Source organism: Cebidichthys violaceus, unplaced genomic scaffold, assembly GCF_023349555.1.
Source record: "Cebidichthys violaceus isolate CVI_PGR_0920_01 unplaced genomic scaffold, fCebVio1.0.p SCAF_10, whole genome shotgun sequence".
Lineage (NCBI taxonomy): Eukaryota > Metazoa > Chordata > Actinopteri > Perciformes > Stichaeidae > Cebidichthys > Cebidichthys violaceus.
The window spans coordinates 8,429,601-8,449,596 of NW_027176263.1; the positions used below are offsets into that span (position 1 = coordinate 8,429,601).

The 19,996-nt window shown below is 38.5% G+C and overlaps 1 protein-coding gene across 1 annotated transcript in view; it reads right to left on the reverse strand.

Annotated features, from left to right (window-relative positions):
* Positions 1-369: 369 nt before the first annotated feature.
* wdr27 (WD repeat domain 27) overlaps positions 370-19,996 on the reverse strand; it is a 37,975-nt gene continuing 18,348 nt past the window's right edge. The window contains exons 21-24 of the mRNA XM_068717899.1: positions 18,508-18,605; positions 14,001-14,103; positions 11,266-11,364; positions 370-561 (exon numbers count right to left, since the gene is read on the reverse strand). Coding sequence (XP_068574000.1) covers positions 496-561; positions 11,266-11,364; positions 14,001-14,103; positions 18,508-18,605 — 366 coding nt within the window. The 3' untranslated portion in view covers positions 370-495. The remainder of the gene's footprint in view (positions 562-11,265; positions 11,365-14,000; positions 14,104-18,507; positions 18,606-19,996) is intronic.

Here is a 19,996-nt window from a genome sequence, read left to right on the forward strand (position 1 = left end):
TCTCAGCCAGTGATATAGTACAGTACATCTGTTCCACATACTGAACAAAGAAAATCTGTTGCTCCGCCATCTAGAATGTGGACGGGCAGATGGGAATAAGCTGTAATTATCTGTAATTGAGTACATATCACCATCACCATCTCATGACAACAATGCAGTTAAATGAATCTGATGAAAGACATCACTAATATCCCTTTGAATCTTAGTCATAAGTAAATGATGTACATACTGGAAGTTTTACAAAGACGAGCTGAAATTAAGCAAAGAATTTAAAGAACAGACACATATAACAAGAAAAACAAAAACTCTTTAAACTTGTATACATTTTTGATCTTTATTGAACCAACAACTAAAAGCAAATCCCTTATTTCTCCTATCCCACTAAAATCCTTGCCAGGGGCATGGAGCTGCTTTAATGAAACCTGCATGGTCTTTGCAGCAGCCTGCTGTAATTACACAGTCATGTTGGGGACACTATGCACAGCAGCAGTGGTGTCACAGACGGGCCCCACTGCTGGACTGAAACAGTCTCAGCTTTCCATCCAGGGTCCCGGTTAGCAGCTAAGAGAGACAGAGAAAAAAACAAAACATTACATCTAGCTTTTACTCTTGTGGTTCAAACACACACAGGCTCCGCCCCTTATCCCTTACTGTATGGGCCTCCGGTTCTGCTGAGTAAAGCCAATGCGGAGGTGTCTCTAAAATTCTATTCTCTCTACTGACCAGTAGGGGGTGACTCCTCCGGTTGCAAAAAGAAGTCACATTGAATGGAGTATAAAAAAATGACTGCACTTCTCACTTTATTTATTACCTCAGTAAACATTGTGAACATGAGTTTATGGTCTCAATCTCTAGTTTCAAGTTTTCTTCAAAACAGCATAATGTTCATTTAGTAAATTATGGTCCATTTAGAGTCAATTAGACCATGAAGCAGAGTATGCTTTAGGGTGGGCTTACTGTGATTGACAGGTCGCCTCCGCTACCAGAGACGTATATGCTGTCTCTACGCCACTCCTCCGCATTCCAAATATGGTAAATTCCAAAAACCAACGTGGCGACAGCCGTAATCCAAGATGGCGACAGTGAAATCGCCAAACTAGAGGCTTCAAAACGTCAGTCCACAAACCAATGGGGGAAGTCACGATGACTACGTCCACTTCTTATATAGTCTATGGGAAGGACCAGAATGATCTCCTGAGAGGGCTTAGGCAATAATGTAATTTTGCTACTGACGATATTGCTTTTGAGGTGCAAGATTTAAAATTTGGAAGCCTTTCAAGTGCCTCTGAAGGGCTCTCGACATGTCAATGCTGAGCTGGCGGCTTATAGCTAACGGTACTAACAGCACCTACAGTGCAAACTACAATGAAAGTGCTGACAGAGCTAACGGTGTTTACATGACGGGGAACTGGAGGGTGGGTGCTACACTTTCCGACAATGAGGTGTGAAACAATTTATCACACTAAGGCATACCTTCACCACTATTCCACCGGGGAACATTTTACTTTTTAAAAATGTATTTTGGCTGTCATGCTTTGAGATATTTCTGTTTACTTGTGAGATTAAATTGAATGGAAAGTGCTCCTTCTGAACAAAACAAAGTAGCACTCGTTTGTTTCTCTTCTTCCTCTGTCACAGGTACGTGGTCAATGTACTGTGCGTTAATGTGGTGAATCACTTCACACCTCACAGTAGCATACATTACGTGCACGCGTCTGTCAGGACGGCTTCATCAGCTGTAACCCCCCTATGAGAGCAGTGCAGAGCAGCAGCCCTGAGCTAACCAGTGGGGCATGTTCACATGTGCTTACATGCACTAAAAGCACACATGGACGGCACGGCTATGTCAGCAAATCAAGGAGAAGCTTGGATAACAACACACGCAGAGGGAGAGAGATTTTCGTCACTGCTTGATTCTCTGCATTACTCCACTATATCTTTACTGACATAGAATGTTAAACACAGCTCCTTTAAGAAAAACAACAATGTAAGAAGTGATCGGCGGAGCCCTTTACCAAGAGGGCCCTGTTGCACAGTGGTGTGTGCACGGCCTTATATACTGTGGGGTCTGCACGTATTTGGGTAGTCACAACCTGATTGGCTGGCTACGCTTATGCAAATTTCCAGTGGAGGGTTCCGCCTGTGCTTATAGAACTAGAGTTACAGTATTGTAACCTTCAATATTTTCCAGGAACTGCAGTGGAACACGTCACTCTCGTTTTTTACGACTTTCTATTTAGAGGACCAAGTTGCATAACAGCACTTGCTTCCTTAAAGAAGACTAGCATCACCAAGGTCAAGATGCACACTGTGTTTGTCATAGAAATTCTTGATTTTCTTTGCCATATATCACAAAAAAACATGAAGCCTCATGGCCTGAACTTTGTAAAAATAACAATGTTTAATCTCGAGGTTCCTGCCAGTGATAGTCATGGTGGGTAGACTATTTATACATTAAGGCACCCACATATCAATAAACTAACATCCACCCACAACCTGCACAACTATTTAAGCAACACGTGTGCAAACACACACACACACACACACACACACACACACACACACACACACACACGCAGACACACACATACTGTAACCAACATGGGGATGCGATACACTAACAAGCACATATGTACAGAATCATTTCTTCACTATATGTCTTTGCAAGAAGGGAGCAATATCTCATCTGTTTCTAACAGCCAGTAGAGAAAATGAGGCTGAGGGAGCGTTACCTCAAAAATCTGACAGCCAATCAGCAGCAATAACAATAGGAAACCCTCTATTTGGAGTTCAAAATGAGGATCATGCTATTCTCACATTCATATCGGCAGCTGCTCAAAGTAGAGTATATGATAGGATGAGTGTTCCACTCATTATTCAAGACAGCTGTTTACAAACGGCTCTATTTTCACTTTTCAACCTTACGTATCTTGTAAGACCAGGGAGTGTGACAAATCATTTCAAATAAATTTCATCCTACTTCGAGCCAAGGTTATTTGTATTACACTTAATCCCATTTTAAGTCTGAAAGGACTTCACAAATCCTACATGATGAAAATGTATGTGAAAACAACCCAACAAATTGCAAACTAAAGGCTATGCTTGGCTGAATGTCACGATCTGTCGTGTAGCATCAGTGTCATTTATGGTGATTTGTAGGTGGATGTTAAGAAAACTGTTCTTTTTTTAAGTATACTAACAGCGGGAATCTTGGAAAACAGCAACTGATAAAAAACGTCATTTGGCACAACAATAGTGTAACATTTTTTCCAACGTACTAAAGCTGTTTTATGCAGAAGGAATCCTTTTTTACCAACAAGCAGATGCCTGTGCTGGGAAAGGGAGTCACAATAGCTAAGGGCTGAGGATGACTGAACCATACAAGAGGTTAAACTGGGGTGGATTTAATCTTCTTTTTACAAGGGAATGTTGCAGCCACTCTCCTATAAACACACAGAGGATTTGCAGGTGTGTGTGGAGCCGAAAAGACATGAGGATTTCTGCAAAAAGGTAGCTAAGTAAGCGAACACAATACTCCTACATAAGCATGTGTTATACTAGTGTTTCTTAGCATATAAAAGTGGTTGAGGCTCTCCCATGAGACAAACAGCTCATTTCACTAGCTCTTCTATTTTCAAGAAGTCTTCTTTCTCCATGACCTCCTGCTTAATGACCTTAACCAACAATAGCCAAGCTATCTGGGTCCTGCCCCCCGGCTTCCAAAATAGCTACTTAAAACACAAGAGGGTCAGAGAGCAGCTCCATTAGCAACTACAGCTCTATTCATGAACTACTTTCTCCATGTAAACGTGCAATGTAGAGTTGAAGCTAAATTGCAGATTTTCTAAAAAAGGTGATAACATGAAAGGATTTTTAATGCCATACGCTTGTAGCAAACATCTGTCATCCGACACATACCATCTCTGCAACCTTCAACCTTTGTTCAGTGAGGCTGAGGCAAGCTAAGCTGATGAGGACTGAAGGTTTTGGGTGACCTGTAAGGTCAGAAGTCAATACTTCTTGCGAGCTGATTCACTGTAGCTGTAACATGTAGCAAGGGGTCATGCTGGGCCATCACAAGTGAGTTATTTGTCTTTCCTCAACATCCACCTCTAGGAAATACAGTTTTATTCGATTTTGAAGTTTTATTAACAATGTCAGATGTCCTCATGCATCATTTGACTTTTGATCATAGGTCATGCATGAGAAACAAAGTATATTAAAATCTCATTCAAAACATTTGAGCAACTTTGGGATCGTAAATCAGATTGCGAATTTGCATGGCGTGTCATAAATGTTACATAATCTAAGTTATTGTCAGGCGTGCTGGGCTCAATACCACAAATGAATAGTTCAAAGCATGAATAAAAATCAGATTATGAATACAATCTGGGTTGGATTTCCAGTGGTGAAGTGTGTGTCAAATATTGGCATTCTGAACAACAGAAAGTGACCGTCTGCAGAAACTGGTGACAATTGTGGCTTTGAAGATATGAGGAGCGATGTGTTTTCCCTCCCAAAGGATATAATTCATCAGCGCAGACTTAACAAATGCCAGCATACCAGGATGTTCTGCAGTGTACATGCTGAGAGCGGAAGGAGGATACACATGAGGAGGATACACATGAGGAGGATACACATGAGAAATGGAAAAAGGAGCAGACGGTCACAAGGGTCACCAGTTTGATAAGCTTACGAGTACATGCACTGTCAGTGAACGAAATGTACAGTCTGTTGCTAGTGGTGATACTTTTGGTGGTGACTTATGCACGGAGTCACTTTTTAACCTCCCATACACCTTTACGCATGCATAGTATTAATATACAAAGGTCTATATAATACTACACTCCAGCTAGGTTTTGTTTTTTGTTGTTGTTAAAACTCCCTTTCTATTGTTTGTTATGTCTCTCATTTCCCTATTAACAATTAGGGAACTGATAGTGGTCCAAATTGGTAAATTAAGGCAATGCTATATTGCCAAAGAATAAAAAAAATAATAAAAAATGTCCAATTGTACGAAAATCTTCTGGGAAATAAAAAAAATCACATCACATTAGAGACATGACATTTTTCATTTAGAAATGTTTTATTAAGTTTGTAGAGTTAGATGAGAGGATAGACCCCCGGGTTATGCCATTTTCAGTTATTAGAGACATACTATGTGTTAATCATTTTGTGTTCATGCCAACTATATATGTGCACCAACTAACCAACTAACCATGGCCAACTGAGAAAATGCTGTTGACCATAAGTCAAAGGCTTGATACTTAAAAATTCCTCTTGCAACTGGACCCAAACCTTTTATTTCCTCACTTCCTGTTCATTGCCTTCCAGCTGTGTTGAACGCAAGCCAGTTAATTTCAGAGAGGCTGTCTCAGCTCAGTCTGTGTCTCACTCTAATGTGACATTCTGGAGCAGACAGCAGATTCCACCTCTGTATTTGCTGTCTGGCCGCTGCAGTATGAAGAGAGCGTTTTGCTCTCTTGGGTCCGGCAAAAATGGAAACAAAGAGATAAAATATTTAAAAGGCTGAAGGATGTAGATAGCTTTTTCAAATGCCAAATGGCCACAAATAAAAAGATACAGCAAAAAGATCTAGTGGGAATGCCAGCTACATGTTATTCCTGCCCGCGAAGACCAACGATGACACATGCTGAGGTCCTTTTTGGGGGAAAAAGTACTGAAACTTTTCACTAAATCAGAATACTTAAACTGACAACATTATATAATAGTTCTTGTTTCATTGTGATGCTATTTTTGATTACAATAAAATACTAACAGAGTACTGGATTTTTTTTATATTCATATTCCCTTCCAACAAACACTTGATCATTAGCTGATTCAGCTAACATTAGAACTCAAGTTTGTCTTAAGCTCTGCCTGAAACAAGCACACCTGGTTTAGGATTACTCAAAGCAAAATTCCCATTTTCAATTGATGGCTGTGGCTTGTAAATGTCTCCGACTGCACCATTCTGTTCACATCCAGCCAGTCCCCTACAGCTGAAAGTTACAACTTTTACAAATTGTCTAATTTGTATGATATGAGCTGGTCCTAAAGGCTGACACAACATAAATACATTTTAATATTGATTGTTTTCTCTCTTTCCTCTTGAATCCATTTTTCAATATGTGAAGTGAATCTTTGTCGTCTTTTTTGTCATATTCACTTGTTACTATTATAAGATTATGGAGAACGATTCCTTATGGTCTCCTCCTCAAATTCTCTCAAGATGAAAAATGTCTTCTTACACAAACAAGGTGGTAGAAACTCAAGAGCATACAGAGAACATTTATAGATAAGGGCTTTGCTATTTGTGACTGACTTCAGTGCTCAATGAGATTCAAAGGCATCCTTTCAATCCCGGACTCAAAGATGGCACAAATAAGCTCTTTTTTTATCAAGAAGAAGGCGTTGCTAAGAGAAAAGCCCCATGCCAGTTTTAGTTTTACAAACTGCTCATTGTGATGCTTAAATGTAAAAGGTCACCAATTAAAACTGAAAGGTGTCAGAATGACGAAACACAATACTTAAGCAATGGAAGGAACAGTGGTTTCAACAACTTTTCTTATTATTTATAATAAATAAAAATGTAACAATAGTTTTGTAAGCATTCAAGAAAGTCCACTGAAAACAAATTAAGGAATAAGGAAAGACACTCCACTATCCCATAAAAGAAATCCACTTCTAATATGCTAACCGTAGGCAAATACTACTAAGACATTACACCTGCCAATGTGGAACAATGTAATTGGAGCTATTGACAGCTTGGGATAAGACAATACAGGAATCTGCGTAACTCAAATAGAGCACAGCCCTTTGAAATCTATTTTTCTAATCTGACCTAGTAACCTGTTTTTCTGAAGTCATTGTTGATTCACCTCTGGCTACAGCATTTTTCTTTGCCTTTACTTATGATCCTGAAGCTTTAAAGTCTTAAAATCATTGGATGAAGCTACAGATTTAGAACTACCACTGCCTTCTTTCTAGGCTCTACTCACATTAGACACAGCTTATTTGTCTTCCACAACTATAACCTAAAAATAAATGAAAAAGGGAACAACCGTATGTGTTGAACCAGCAGAGACAAAATTACCCCTGTTGCAAGTGATAAAATACTTTGCAAGTAGAATTTGCAAGTCTACATTTATGGCAGCACATGTAGGTCCAACACAGGAGAGCTTACAGAACTTTACAGAGGTATGCCATGTGAAATCCCACAAGATTTTACAAGACAACAAAGTGAAGAGACAGTAAAAGTTGGGATCTTTCATTACAGCCTCAAGTACAGGAATAAACCTGAGGGAATGAACCCCAGAGGTAGATCTGCCTGCTTGATGGTCTTTTAAGTATGAGAATGGAAAACATGAGTGAAAAATTAGTGGAAAATATGCATTGCATTATCTGTCTGTGCCTTGCATCGGAGGGTTCTCACAGCAACATCTGGATCTCAAATGTGGCTAAAAAGCAAGTCGAGCACAGGTTGGGGACACTTTTTGCTAGTATTTTTTCATGTTTTGGTAAGGAGAAAGTGCAGGCTCAGAAAATAAAGCAATGTTACCATTATGATATCACTTGGCTTTGGTCACAGTTAACTTTGACACTGACCTGCCATTTCCCAGGACTTCTTGAATTTCTAATACTTTAATTTTTACACGTTTCTTTTTTGGCCAACAGAAGAAAATACAGATAGATATGTGTGCATCAATTCCAGTAAGACATTAGATCAACCGCATTAAGTTTAACTAGAAGCAACCTCACAAAGTTGAGCTAGCCACTGAATATATAAGTAGACGATGTAATGGTATTTATATATATATATATATATATATATATATATATATATATATATATATATATATATATATATATATATATATATATATATATTGACTTAGTATATGTTTCTACTTAGTATATATTTCTATTGAGTATATTAGTATATTGTATGCATGAATAAATACTTCTGCTCTGAACTTTGTTGAACTGCACCACTGTGTCTTTGTTATGGGAAAGAAGTATTCTCTCTTGCCTGTTCACATAGATAACTAACTGTGTTTTGAGAATGTTGTATGAGAATATCCCAGCGCCAAAGGCCTTCGGGCCGCTTGTTTTGGTTGCCGGCCATTTGTTTCACTTGTTGTTCCTATCAGTCTGAGACCAAAAGTCTGAGACCAAAATGTCTGTCACATCGGCCCCCACCTTTGCTCATTCTGTATAAAGAAAGCTTGTTCATTTTTTTCAAGGTTCTTCCTCACTGAGACTGTACGCATTCTGATGTGATGATTGAACCTTTTCTGCGCATAAAATAAATATACAGAAGGGAACCTCTGGTCTTTGGTATTCTTTATTTCAGCAGCAAAAGACTCACGCAAAGCAGGTACAGGATATTTTTTTTCCACGACAACGATCAACTGTCTGATAAATAGGAAAGACACTTTTCAGCTCATATGAAGGAGAGCTTTCAGTAACTAATATTATGTATGTATTTATGAGCCATCAGAGTGCTTCATCTAAGAGCTGTATAGCAGGACCTTTTAGCAGGAATATAAAACTGCAGCGACATAGAGTTTGAGTTGGGATTGTTTTGTTACTACTTTGCCAAGGATAAAGATTGAAGTGAAGAATGAAGAATGAACTTGTCATGAAAGTGCTACGGATGGAATCATGACATTTACTGAGGGCACATGTCAACAGATCCATCTCCATGATAACTGAGCAAACTCCTTCCACTAATGTGATACGGTTAAAAGCTAGTAAGTAGACCGCAGATTGGAATTGTTTTGTCAAACTTCCCTGAAATTAAATATGACAAAGTTTGGTCACAGGTTGTGAATCTTTCAATTTCATGCAGTTTTATCTCAATTTGCTAAGAATTTCAGAGGTCTTTCTTACTCTAAGAGGTCCTGAGAAAGATAGGCCACAGTGATCACTGATCAAGAACAGCCCTTTCCCTTCTGGTGGACAGAAAAAAAAGTAGCTGTGCAGTGGTGAATACATATAACCGTGCAGCTGTGTGCTAATTGCATTCAGAAAATTGCTTGGGAAACATTGGAGCAGACAGTTAATGCAATAAACTACAGCATTACCGGTTATTGGTTAGTATGAGAAGGCATGCTTATTTCATGAGCAACTATTTCTGTGATTAAAATGGTAATTAAATGAGACAGACAACCAAAGAAAACATAAAGCCTGAATAAATAGTAAATGTATATTGAAAGCACACAAGGCCCAGGTGCTGCATTGTACCAATTAGTATTTTTTTATGATTCAATGGCTCTCACTCAGTCAATATGTGTCAACACAACATAAATGGTAAGTTAGGAACATATAACGTCTATCATGCTTTTATTTTCAAAGTAGGAAAACTTGTCATGGCTCTTTATGTTGCTGCAAAACTGGAACCCTCCAATTTTTTTACATATTTGTGAATTTTACGACTTGGCAGGTTCATGTAGTTTGGGATGGTTAGTGACACAAATTTGAGCGTGATGGCCAGGAAGAGATGATCTCATAAAAAAGATCTGATTGATACAATTTGATATATATTACACAGAAAATAAAATACATTACACTGAATAAAAGAATGTCCTATCAAACTAAACACAATATGCAGAATTGCTGATGGGGAGCGAGCATGCTCTGAATGATGAAGTGTGTCTTCAAACTCTGCAGATTACTGCATTCAGCCAGTAAATGGCCACGGATCAAACTTTCCACTTTCAAACTTGGAAATCTGAATGTATCATTGTACTGCAAAGTTTAACTGAATGGAGTTACACAGATGGACATGAAGATTTAAAACATGTGCCTCAAGTCCAAAAGACAGTCAACTAGAAGTCTCATAAGACATCTAGCAGAGGTTGTGATGTTATATTCTAAAAACGCTGCTTTTTTTAATCCATTTGTTTTGAACAGTTCCAGACGAAAATCATTAAGTGACCAATAAAACATTTCCAAAGGGAATGTTGCTCCGTAAGAAATGCTCTGGAGATTTTGAAAGGATGTCGGTACAAAATAGAGTCATAAACTTTGATTTGTTATTTCCCTGTAATGGCAATTCAAGAAAAAACGAATATGTTTGTCCTGTGTTAAGCTTTACTTTATGTTTTCCTTGTGAGACCATACAGTTCCTGAATTTCAATGGATATCTACCAGTTTAGATTGATATTATGCCAACAGCGTTGACTTCATTATGGACAGTAGGGACAACCTGAGGTAAAGCGATCACAAACTGAAGCATTCAAAGTATTTTTACATTTCGAAATCACACAGAGCTATCAATATTGAATATAGTCTCTGTCCCTTAAGACACAGTAAAACAAAAATGGCACAAAATGAACTACACTGGATTCATTCTGGAGTTTCAGAGTTGAGTTGAGCTTTTTATTACTTTTAGCTTCATCAGACATCAGCAGAAATTCTGCGAGGTCACTGACATACAAGTCCACCCACCCTGAACTTTGGGATGGTCTCAAAAAACCCTGCTATGTGACCTCAGCCTGAGGACATCATTCCAACAAACACTTGTAAACTCACACAGTTGGAGTTCAGAGCAAGTTGAGCTGGTTCAGGCCTGTTAACTAACTGACCCTTTTAAATATTAGTGAAAATTATGTATGACTTTTAAACCATGATATGTGATTTTCTTTTAATTTGAAGAAGAATGCTCAGAAACGTACCAATATTTGTATTTGTTAACTATCACAAAGTGCTTTACATATTTGTACTGTATCCTGAGATTCTATATTTGCTTTGAAAATGTGTATTTTATAACACTTCCCAAGTGAAACTTAGGCTGAGACTGAAGAAAACATGACCTCTGAATGACACTGCTTTTCACCGTAACCTCTTATCTTTGGTTTTGGACATTTTCCTTTCATACTTGTTTGAGATATTTGAGATAACGATTAAACTGATGTGCAAACATAATAAGGGGAGGAATGGAGGGTAAACACACATTAACACTTTTGCCTTGCATTCCTCTGGGGTTATTATGCAAAATGAACATACTGTAGGTCAACATCTGGAAAGTAAAAACAATCGGTGGCTTTACTTCAGCTGTCTGATATCTGATGTCAGTAAATATTTTAGACAGTTTCAGTAAACTATGGTCAATAGCTTACTGGGATGTAGAGAACATGCCTTTATTTTAGATGAGGTATTTCTGTTCTGGTAGATGGCGCATTAAATGAATGATTAAGGAGTAACAAGAGACGGGGAATAACAGAACCACTAAGACAAAAAGTGAAGACAAGTTCTTACCTCTGGTTCGGCAGGGTTGAAAGCCACACTAAGCACCGTGTCTGAGTGTTTTTGAAGTTTGTGGAGGTAGTTGCTGCTGCGTATGTCATAAATGTATGCCTGAAATGAATGAGATAGACTACATGAACAAAAGCAGGTATGAACTGTAACCATACAGTGGTGAACCAATATAGAACATATATAGAAGTAGTTAAATTGAGCTTCATAGTGCAGCTCAATATATGCACATGATACATACAATATGCAAGTGTGATGCACAAATGAAGATGTACAAATGAAATATGGTTAACTACAGACAAAGTCAACAGAAAGACACTAGCAGACATGAACAGATGTGGATACACATTAGAGATCATTTCAACTTTGAGGGAAAGTTTAGGGTTTCTGTTTAAGTTTTACGAGTTTGAGGCCCAGCACATGTATACAAAAGCCCACTTCAAACACATGCAGTGAGTGTGAGTACAGCTAACATCCATACTGTCACATCCATTGGTTGTTTGGGGAGAATAATAGAGTATTCTGTCACCTCTACTTTAAATCATATTTTACTGCCTGGTGAAGCGCGCTTCCTTCCTGCAATGGGAACTGCCATTTGCTATCTAGGCCTTAGTGAAGGATTCCTTTGAGCCTCTGGAGTGCTACTATCTGAAGGCGTTGTCATTCAAGATGGCTTTGCTGCTTGAATCAATCTCAGCTAAGAGAAAGTGTGAACTAACCGCCCCGTCAGTGCACCCCAGTTGCTGGATGCGTGGTGATTGCAGCGAGGCTACTCTCAAACCAGTCAAACAAGTCCTTCTATGCTACTAAGAACTTAAGGAGTTCTTTCAGGTTGAGGGCTATACAGCTGGATGCTTTTTGTCTTCCTGCCCCATGCGGGGAAATTGCATCTGCGGGATGGCGTTTTGAGTGCATCTTCCAAGCCCATTAGCAGGCGGAAAAAGACCCTCCCACTATGGTCCTCCCACACTCTAACAGCAGTGTGACAGAGTCGTCAGCTTTGTTCGGGTGAGGGTCAAGGACATGTGTACGACGGCAGCGGGGTCGACGCCCTGTCCGTTCATATGGTTCTATCTCTTGGACGTGTTAGGCTCCTTTTCAGGGTCTTGAATTTACACTTGGTCTTGTGTGCACAATAAAACATTTGTACGCCGCTTGTGTAGACATCTTAGAATCAACACTTCAATTTGAAAACTTAGAATACTGGAAATATCTAATGTTTCATCAGCTTGTTAGTGCCATACAAACTTAATACAATCAGTGAGTTTTAAGACCCATTTGTGTGCTTCAGTGCCATGAGTACAGATAAAAACAGATGCGGGGATGTTTGTTACCAGATGACGACTCATCAGATTCCTGCAGCTGTTTTGTATTATGTTTCCCTGAAAAAACGCTTCAAAAGTGAGCTCTGTCAAACGGTCCATGGGTAGAGTGTCTCCTGTCTGGGGCATATGACGTGTGTGGTAACATGCAGGGTATTACTACTTGGAAGAAAGAAGTTCTTTCAGGAATGCTTAAATAGACCATGGATCCCCAGATGTATCAGCTTATATCAACTGTAACTGAAGCTGAGAGCAGGGATAATACTGAACGAATAACAGGTTAATATTGACCACATTGAAATAATATTCCACTTAGAGTGTTTTTTGGAAAATGTGTAACATGATCTAGGGAGTCTTTTTAAAGTATTCGGGTTCTTTTTTTCCATGATTGCTTTTTGATATATTAAGACAAGTACAAATGTGTCTGGCTTATGGAAGTCTCAGGGCAGCTACAAATAAATACGGTGTAGCTAACTACCATATACTCTCTCGATTTCCAAGAAACGTTGGAAATGTCCAATCTCGACCGATGCTCTCAAATGTCTGTGCTGTGCTGAGTCCCCATAATTAATAATAACCAGCAGCATGCATATATTATTCCACTGCTTTCAATAAGCACATACACCAGAAGAAAAGAGAGATGGATAAGGAAAAGGGAGGCAGTCTTCTGAAAACTTCTTGAACGCAAGTATAAGGCGCAGTCTGGAAAAGCAATTAAATAGTTCTGCTTCAACATGAATGTTGAATTTAACTTGGAAAAAGGCTTGAGTTCAAATAAAAATCTCTGAGTCAAGCACAAACAGTCCTCACCTTAAATGGAGGTGAAACTGATAAAGAAATGCTGCTGTTTTCCTACTGTCCTGCTTTACAAGGCCGGGTAAGATATAAACAATATAAAGTATATCCCATATCATTTATTGTAGTCAGAATACTTTGCCGTTAAGCCTCTGGTTAACTACAGCTAAACACATATGGTAGTACGTACAATACATTCAGGGCTTATCTACTCCTTTGCATTATGGTAATCTGATTTAACAGTCGAAATTTTGTGAAAATATCTCAAGCTGCAATATTTTGTTGCTTTATTAATGGCAGATACACCACTCTGTAAACTTGACAGACACCGATACACAGTGACACACGATCAATACATATTCAATCTTATTGAAGCTTTTAAAATGTCATATTAGCCATTAACTTTTTGTTAAAAAAACCCCACAGTTTATAGGTGGCTTTGGCTGGCAGAAGCCCTAATTAAACCACATTTAATCTTACAAAAATTAAGAAAAAAAAACAAATACATAATATCAAAGTTTTCTTGTCAAATTGTACTTAAAAAAAATGACTGTCTGAGATACCGTATGTATAGAGAAGTCTACACACACTGTAAAGGGAGAGACAGATATTCCAACTTACGCAGTTGTCCTCAGAGCCTGAGGCAATGAACCGGCCACATGGTGACATGGCTGAAGAGCATGGATGGCAGCGATTTAGATGGTTCTCATAACGCCGTACACACCTGAGAAAGAGATGCAACCATTAGTGAGATATTATGAAGTTCACAAACTCAAACCAACCTGATGTGCAGGAATGACTGACTATTTGCAATCTTAGTTGCTCTGGGTCCCATTGGTATTAAAACTATATAATTTCTGGTTTGTTTCCTCGCAATGGTCGTATTAGGAACACATAATATATATACTTCATATAAAATAATACCATTTAATCCATTGGAAATTATTTTTACACTGAACTCTGTGTGCCAGGAAAAACTGTAATAAACGATAAAACACTGCTTGAAAGTGAGTGATCTTTGGAATGGGAATGAATAGCATTTCACACACGAGTGCAGCCATTTTTTGTGATATGTTGTGATGTGGTGTGATGTTAGATGAAGATGCAAAGTCTATATAGAATGCTGAACTCTGGCAGGAATTACCAAGGAGCAGAATGCCACCCTGTAGACTTCAGGTTTTACAAATATAAGAAACAGCAGAAGACAAGTAGTTGAGCATGACTCCAGCATAACCAAGGAAAGAGAAGGTAGATGATGAACGGCCCCCTCGTGCAACTTCTGTGCAGTTTCTTTTGCTTTGGAACAGCATGTAATGTATTTACAATGCCACTAACAGCTAGCTGAGCTAGGGTCTCTGTATGGGCTGGCATGTTGGCAGGGCTTTAACAGGATATGGTGAGAGCATGTCTTTGACATTCACATGCTAATGTCATTAAGCTTGGCTAAAAGTAGGTCATATTCACTGGTGTTCATAAAGACATTTGATATACCCAGTACGGTGAGCAAGTTAAATAAAAGCAAGCAATAGAAACTCACTTTATGAAGCTTATAATGCTGGAGCAAACCATAGCCTTGACTGTGGAGATGATTGACTAGTGCTAAGCCCTTTGCAAATGTTTGAAACAATTTCATTTAGATTTGTTTAAATACTTCTAAATTTGTCCAGGTTAGCTTGAATATACAGGACACACCTATACCCAAGAGGTTTACATTATCTCCTGTGTGAGAGCTACTCGTGACAAATATAGTGAAAATGTCTTTTCATTTTGATGCATAGCAAGATAGATGAGAAGCATCTGTTTCTAAATCCACTTCAGTACATCTGGACATTCAAGTCTGCACAACCTGTCATTATCTAACTGATAAGAAACAGTTTAACAAGTTAGAAATAAACGCTTATCTGGTTTTCTAGGTCAGAATGGGGATCTAACGTTTTGACTTAAGACATGCTCCCCCCCCCCCCCACACACACACACACACACACACACACACACACACACACACACATTCTCTGTGTTGTGTGAGTGATGATGACTATACTGCATTTTCCTGATGACTTACACAGACTGCATCGGAGGGTCGGATTCTCTTGAGTGAAAGCCTGTATGGTTCCTGACTCCACCTGGGTATTCAGTTTCAGTCATCAATGTTTTCAGCAGGCTAAATATAGCTCTTTATTTGCAGCCAATATATTTCACCCAATTTAACTGTGTTTGAGCAAATCAGGCGAAAGCTGCTTTTTCTTGTACTATTTGATATTATTTTATTTAATACAAAGGCATTATTGATCTATTCAGTCACAACATTTATTTATCAGATGATGGAATTTCCCTCCATATTTAAAGGGAATACATCACTGGACTAAGGAGACACACTGTTGTCTTTATCTATCTTAACTTTAACTATCCTAAATACTGCCGTGTAGACCCCTAAACTTGAACCTTGCACACATTTAGAAATGCGAAGGGCAAGTGAAGGCTTTAATAACATACTTGTTTTAACATATTCTCATTTGTTTGTTTGTTTACTATATTTAATTGTACATTTTCATATTTTCTGTTTTTAAATTATGTCTTATATGTCTTATATTATTGCACTGTGTTTACTGTTACACACCAATCACCTAGCCAAATTCCTTTATATGTAACATACTTGGCAATAAACAGTTTCTGATTCTTATTAGACACACAACTCCATTGATAAACTCTCAGTTGGGACAAAATCGGGGATAATACTGTATTTTGTCTTCAATCATAAAAAACACAATGGGAAATATACATTTCACTCAGTGGAAACTTCTCAAACTCAATGTAGATAATGGTTTATAACAGTTTGCAACACTGGATTGGTAACAGTTATTTTTTAAAGTGTCATGTGTATATTAACAAAGAAAAGAGGTGCAAGAGTGTGTAACTGTAAGAAATTGTCCTGGGGATGTAAGTGTCTGAGTCAGTGGGGGCCCGGGCATTATTGATGAACCCAACTGCAGATGGGAAGAAACTATTTTTGTGGCATGGGGTCTCCTGCCAGAGGGATGGGACTCAAAGACTCTATTAACTGTTCTGTAGCTGGGTAAAAGAACCCACACAGTTCATCAGCAGTGTTTATGAACAAGCATGATAATATAAAATAACTTGTTAATGACTCTGATTGCAAAACAATTTGGCAATGAACCCTACAAAAATTGAATTACAAACCCGGTGTAATATTAGCAAGTGTCCCGTCGAAAAGGTGAGTGTGTGTGTGTGTGTGTGTGTGTGTGTGTGTGATGGTAAGTATGAGGTCAGCAGTAACATTACAGCTGTGAATGTAGCAGTGCAGTGTGTGTGCATAATTTATTTATCGGTAAATAAATGATTCAACTCTTCAAGACCCGTGAGGAGATACAAGCTTTTACCGTGTCTTGCTTTTCAACCAGCTGATGATTAAAGTGATGGGGATTAGCCCAAAGTTAGCAACAGCTCCGACTTAGGCTAACTTAAGGTGGGCTGACCTTAAAGGTGGACCAGCTATTCTTTTTTAACTGTTTAAATAATAGCGCAGTTAAACTATGCACTGTTTGTATCAGGACAACTCAATGTTGAATGTTTAAATGACAGCAACAGCATCATGTTGTAATTTGTTACAAGGACATCTCATAAATATAAAAAAATGTTTTCATATCATTGTTAGAACTGTAATAGTATTATTAAGAATGCATATTGGTACAGGGCAAGTACTCAAATGTAAGTACTTTGCATTGTTCCAATTAAAAGAAAAAGCTACACTAAATAAAATAACCTGTTTATCATGAGGAGCAGCCACATGACCACCTTATGTAAGTTTTACTCGTGCAATTCATTGTTCCAAGAACCTTTTTATATGCCTTGTTATATCACGAGGAGATTCTGGTGAACATAAAACCTAAAAATGACTTAACTACTTCCATTAGCGGCAACCTAAAACATCAAAGGTAATACTAAGGTAATAATTGCTCCCGTAGCTGTGCCTACGGTATGATAGAATCTGAATTGTAAGTCGCTTTGGATAAAAGCGTTGGCTAAATGACTGTAATGTAATGTAATGTAATGTAATACCTTTAAGTTAGCTGTAACTCTTTTTGTTATTAGCACTATCTACAGAAACAGACACGTAAGGTTTATCAAAGAGGGAACCCAAATTAAAAGGACCTAAAAGATTGAAAAAAGAACAACCTGCTTCTACATATTGTTTTCATACATCCATATGTTTCTGCTGAGGAATGCTTGATGACAGCTCTAAGAACCAGAAGTTGACCTGGAAGCCAGGTACAAATATTTATCAGCTAGAAATACGGTTTTGATAAGAGTCTGGGGTGAGGAGTTAAGGATGAAAGCAGTCTCAGACATGAAAGAATGAAACACTCAAAAATGCCTTCTACCGGGCCAAAAATAACATTTTGAAATTTAAGAGAGCCTACTTGAATCATCCGCCTTATATGGAGGAAAAAGATTCTCAGCTACGTACTTTGGAAACTGAACAATTGCAGATTCAATCATCAACTGAGGAATGTTTGCTTAAGAAATGTTTTATGTAATTCAAATATAAGGTCATTTTGCACTCCCAGGAATAGCAAAGGGAAAAAAGCAATATCGGTTTCTTCCTTAATGTACGAACATGTATTGCCCTTGGAAAATTTGACAGATGTGATGAAGCAACGCTTCACCCAGTGTGAGTAGCGATTAACACTGTAAAGCCAGTTTCATTAAAGTCACTCATCATAGTAAATGTAATAGGTTAATTTTTCTGTCAGAAAAGTACATGATTATCATAATGTTTCCCTGTTATAGAGGTTTCATTCAGGTATTACAAATGCCTTTCTGAATTCATGGCAAAAAAAATAATATTCCATAATAAGAAAGTCATTTTACAATTGTATGCCACTCGTTCCGGAAAAAATGAATGTATTGGAATCAATGCTTTCCACCATTGTTATGCCACCAATGTAGTGCTCCGGGGTTTTGAACATTATTTTCCTTCTATTATAATTATTATTATTATCAGAAACGTGAATATACAGGACATGGCCATTTAATTGCACTTTTCTCGCCTTATTTTCCCATTTAAATTGCATTGTAAACAAATCCGATAGACTACATTAAAACCAACCTCAGTGTACGGAGGTCCCACATCTTCACGCCATCTGTGACTGCACTGGAGAGGAAGAGGTTGTATGAATCCGATGCTTGTGTGCTGAACATGGAACCCTGTGAAATACACACAAAAGAAACTAGTAAAGACTCGTCAGCACATGTTTGAGTGAAATAGGTTGTAAATCTTCCATTATTGTACAGTACTGGAAAAGTTTGTCACTGTATATCCAATATTGGCAAACAGTTTTCACATTACTATTGCAGTCACTATTACATTATTAGAACCTACAAGTAGAAGGTGACATTTAAGACAATATAAGCCCAATGAGACTGCAAGGAAAACTGGAATAAAAGCAACATTTTTGTTAATTTGTCTTTGTGTCATTTTCCATTTTTTTTGCACCACGTCGAGATATGCTTCAGCTATAGACATATAGACTTTCCAGTGCTAAGAGAGAGAGAGAGACAGAGAGGAAGAGAGCGAGAGCGAGAGCGAGAGCGAGAGCGAGAGCGAGACCGAGAGAGAGAGAGAGAGAGAGAGAGAGAGAAAGGGGTGTTTTGTTTAGACTTCCATTAAGAGTGTGAGAACGGGAGTCTGAGAGGGCATTTCCAGTTCCATTTTCCGAGAAGTCCTCTGCTCTGATGAGCTCCAGCTGAATTTTATAGAAGAGGCGATGGAAATTTGAAGTGGGAAAAGCTGCTTCACATGCTGCAGTTCCCGATGTTTGGTCCACCTCTCGACAAGAAAGCAAGAGTGGAGGGAAGACTGATGTTATGTGTGCAGTCTCCAGGCAGGGGCAATCCCTCTGATCTGCAGGTATTAATCCTACAGCATCCAAAGGCCCTCGGGCACCCGGGCAGAGGACCCCACATTGACGCAATAGCCAAGCTGAAACAACAGACTGCAGGCTTTCCATAGCGTATGGCACACAATAGCTGGCGTGACAACGAACAGGCACCTCTTGGTCGAAGGAGTATAGTCAGCTGTGTGTAAGAGTGCATCACAGTTGAATGAGTTGATGCATTTAATCCATGCCACTAGCTGCAGTGTGTCCAGTTAATCCAGGCTGGCCTTGAGTGTCAAGTATGCACAGGTCAACACCCCAGGGTCACTGAGTACAAGCCCCCCTCTCTCTCAGATATAGACTTTTCAGTGTTCCAAAAAGTTATATAAGCATCTGGAAGATTTATTTTAATGATCAAAATGAATCGTGTTGTTGCTATTACAAAGCTGGCAAACATTAATATGACTATACAAGGAGAGAAACCAGGACCTTCATTTAATAGCTGCACAGAAATGTAAATAATATGCAGAAAACCCAGACTTGCATGAATTTATTACTGATATTTAGAGTTTCATTTTGAGTGATGCAGTACTTCATTCTTCATAGCACTATAATGGATGTCGATACAGGTCCAAGCTGTCTACTTATTAGACACCAGCAAATTGGGTCCACATTGGTCCAAGACAGTGATGTGGGAGTAAGGCCACATAAACCCAAACT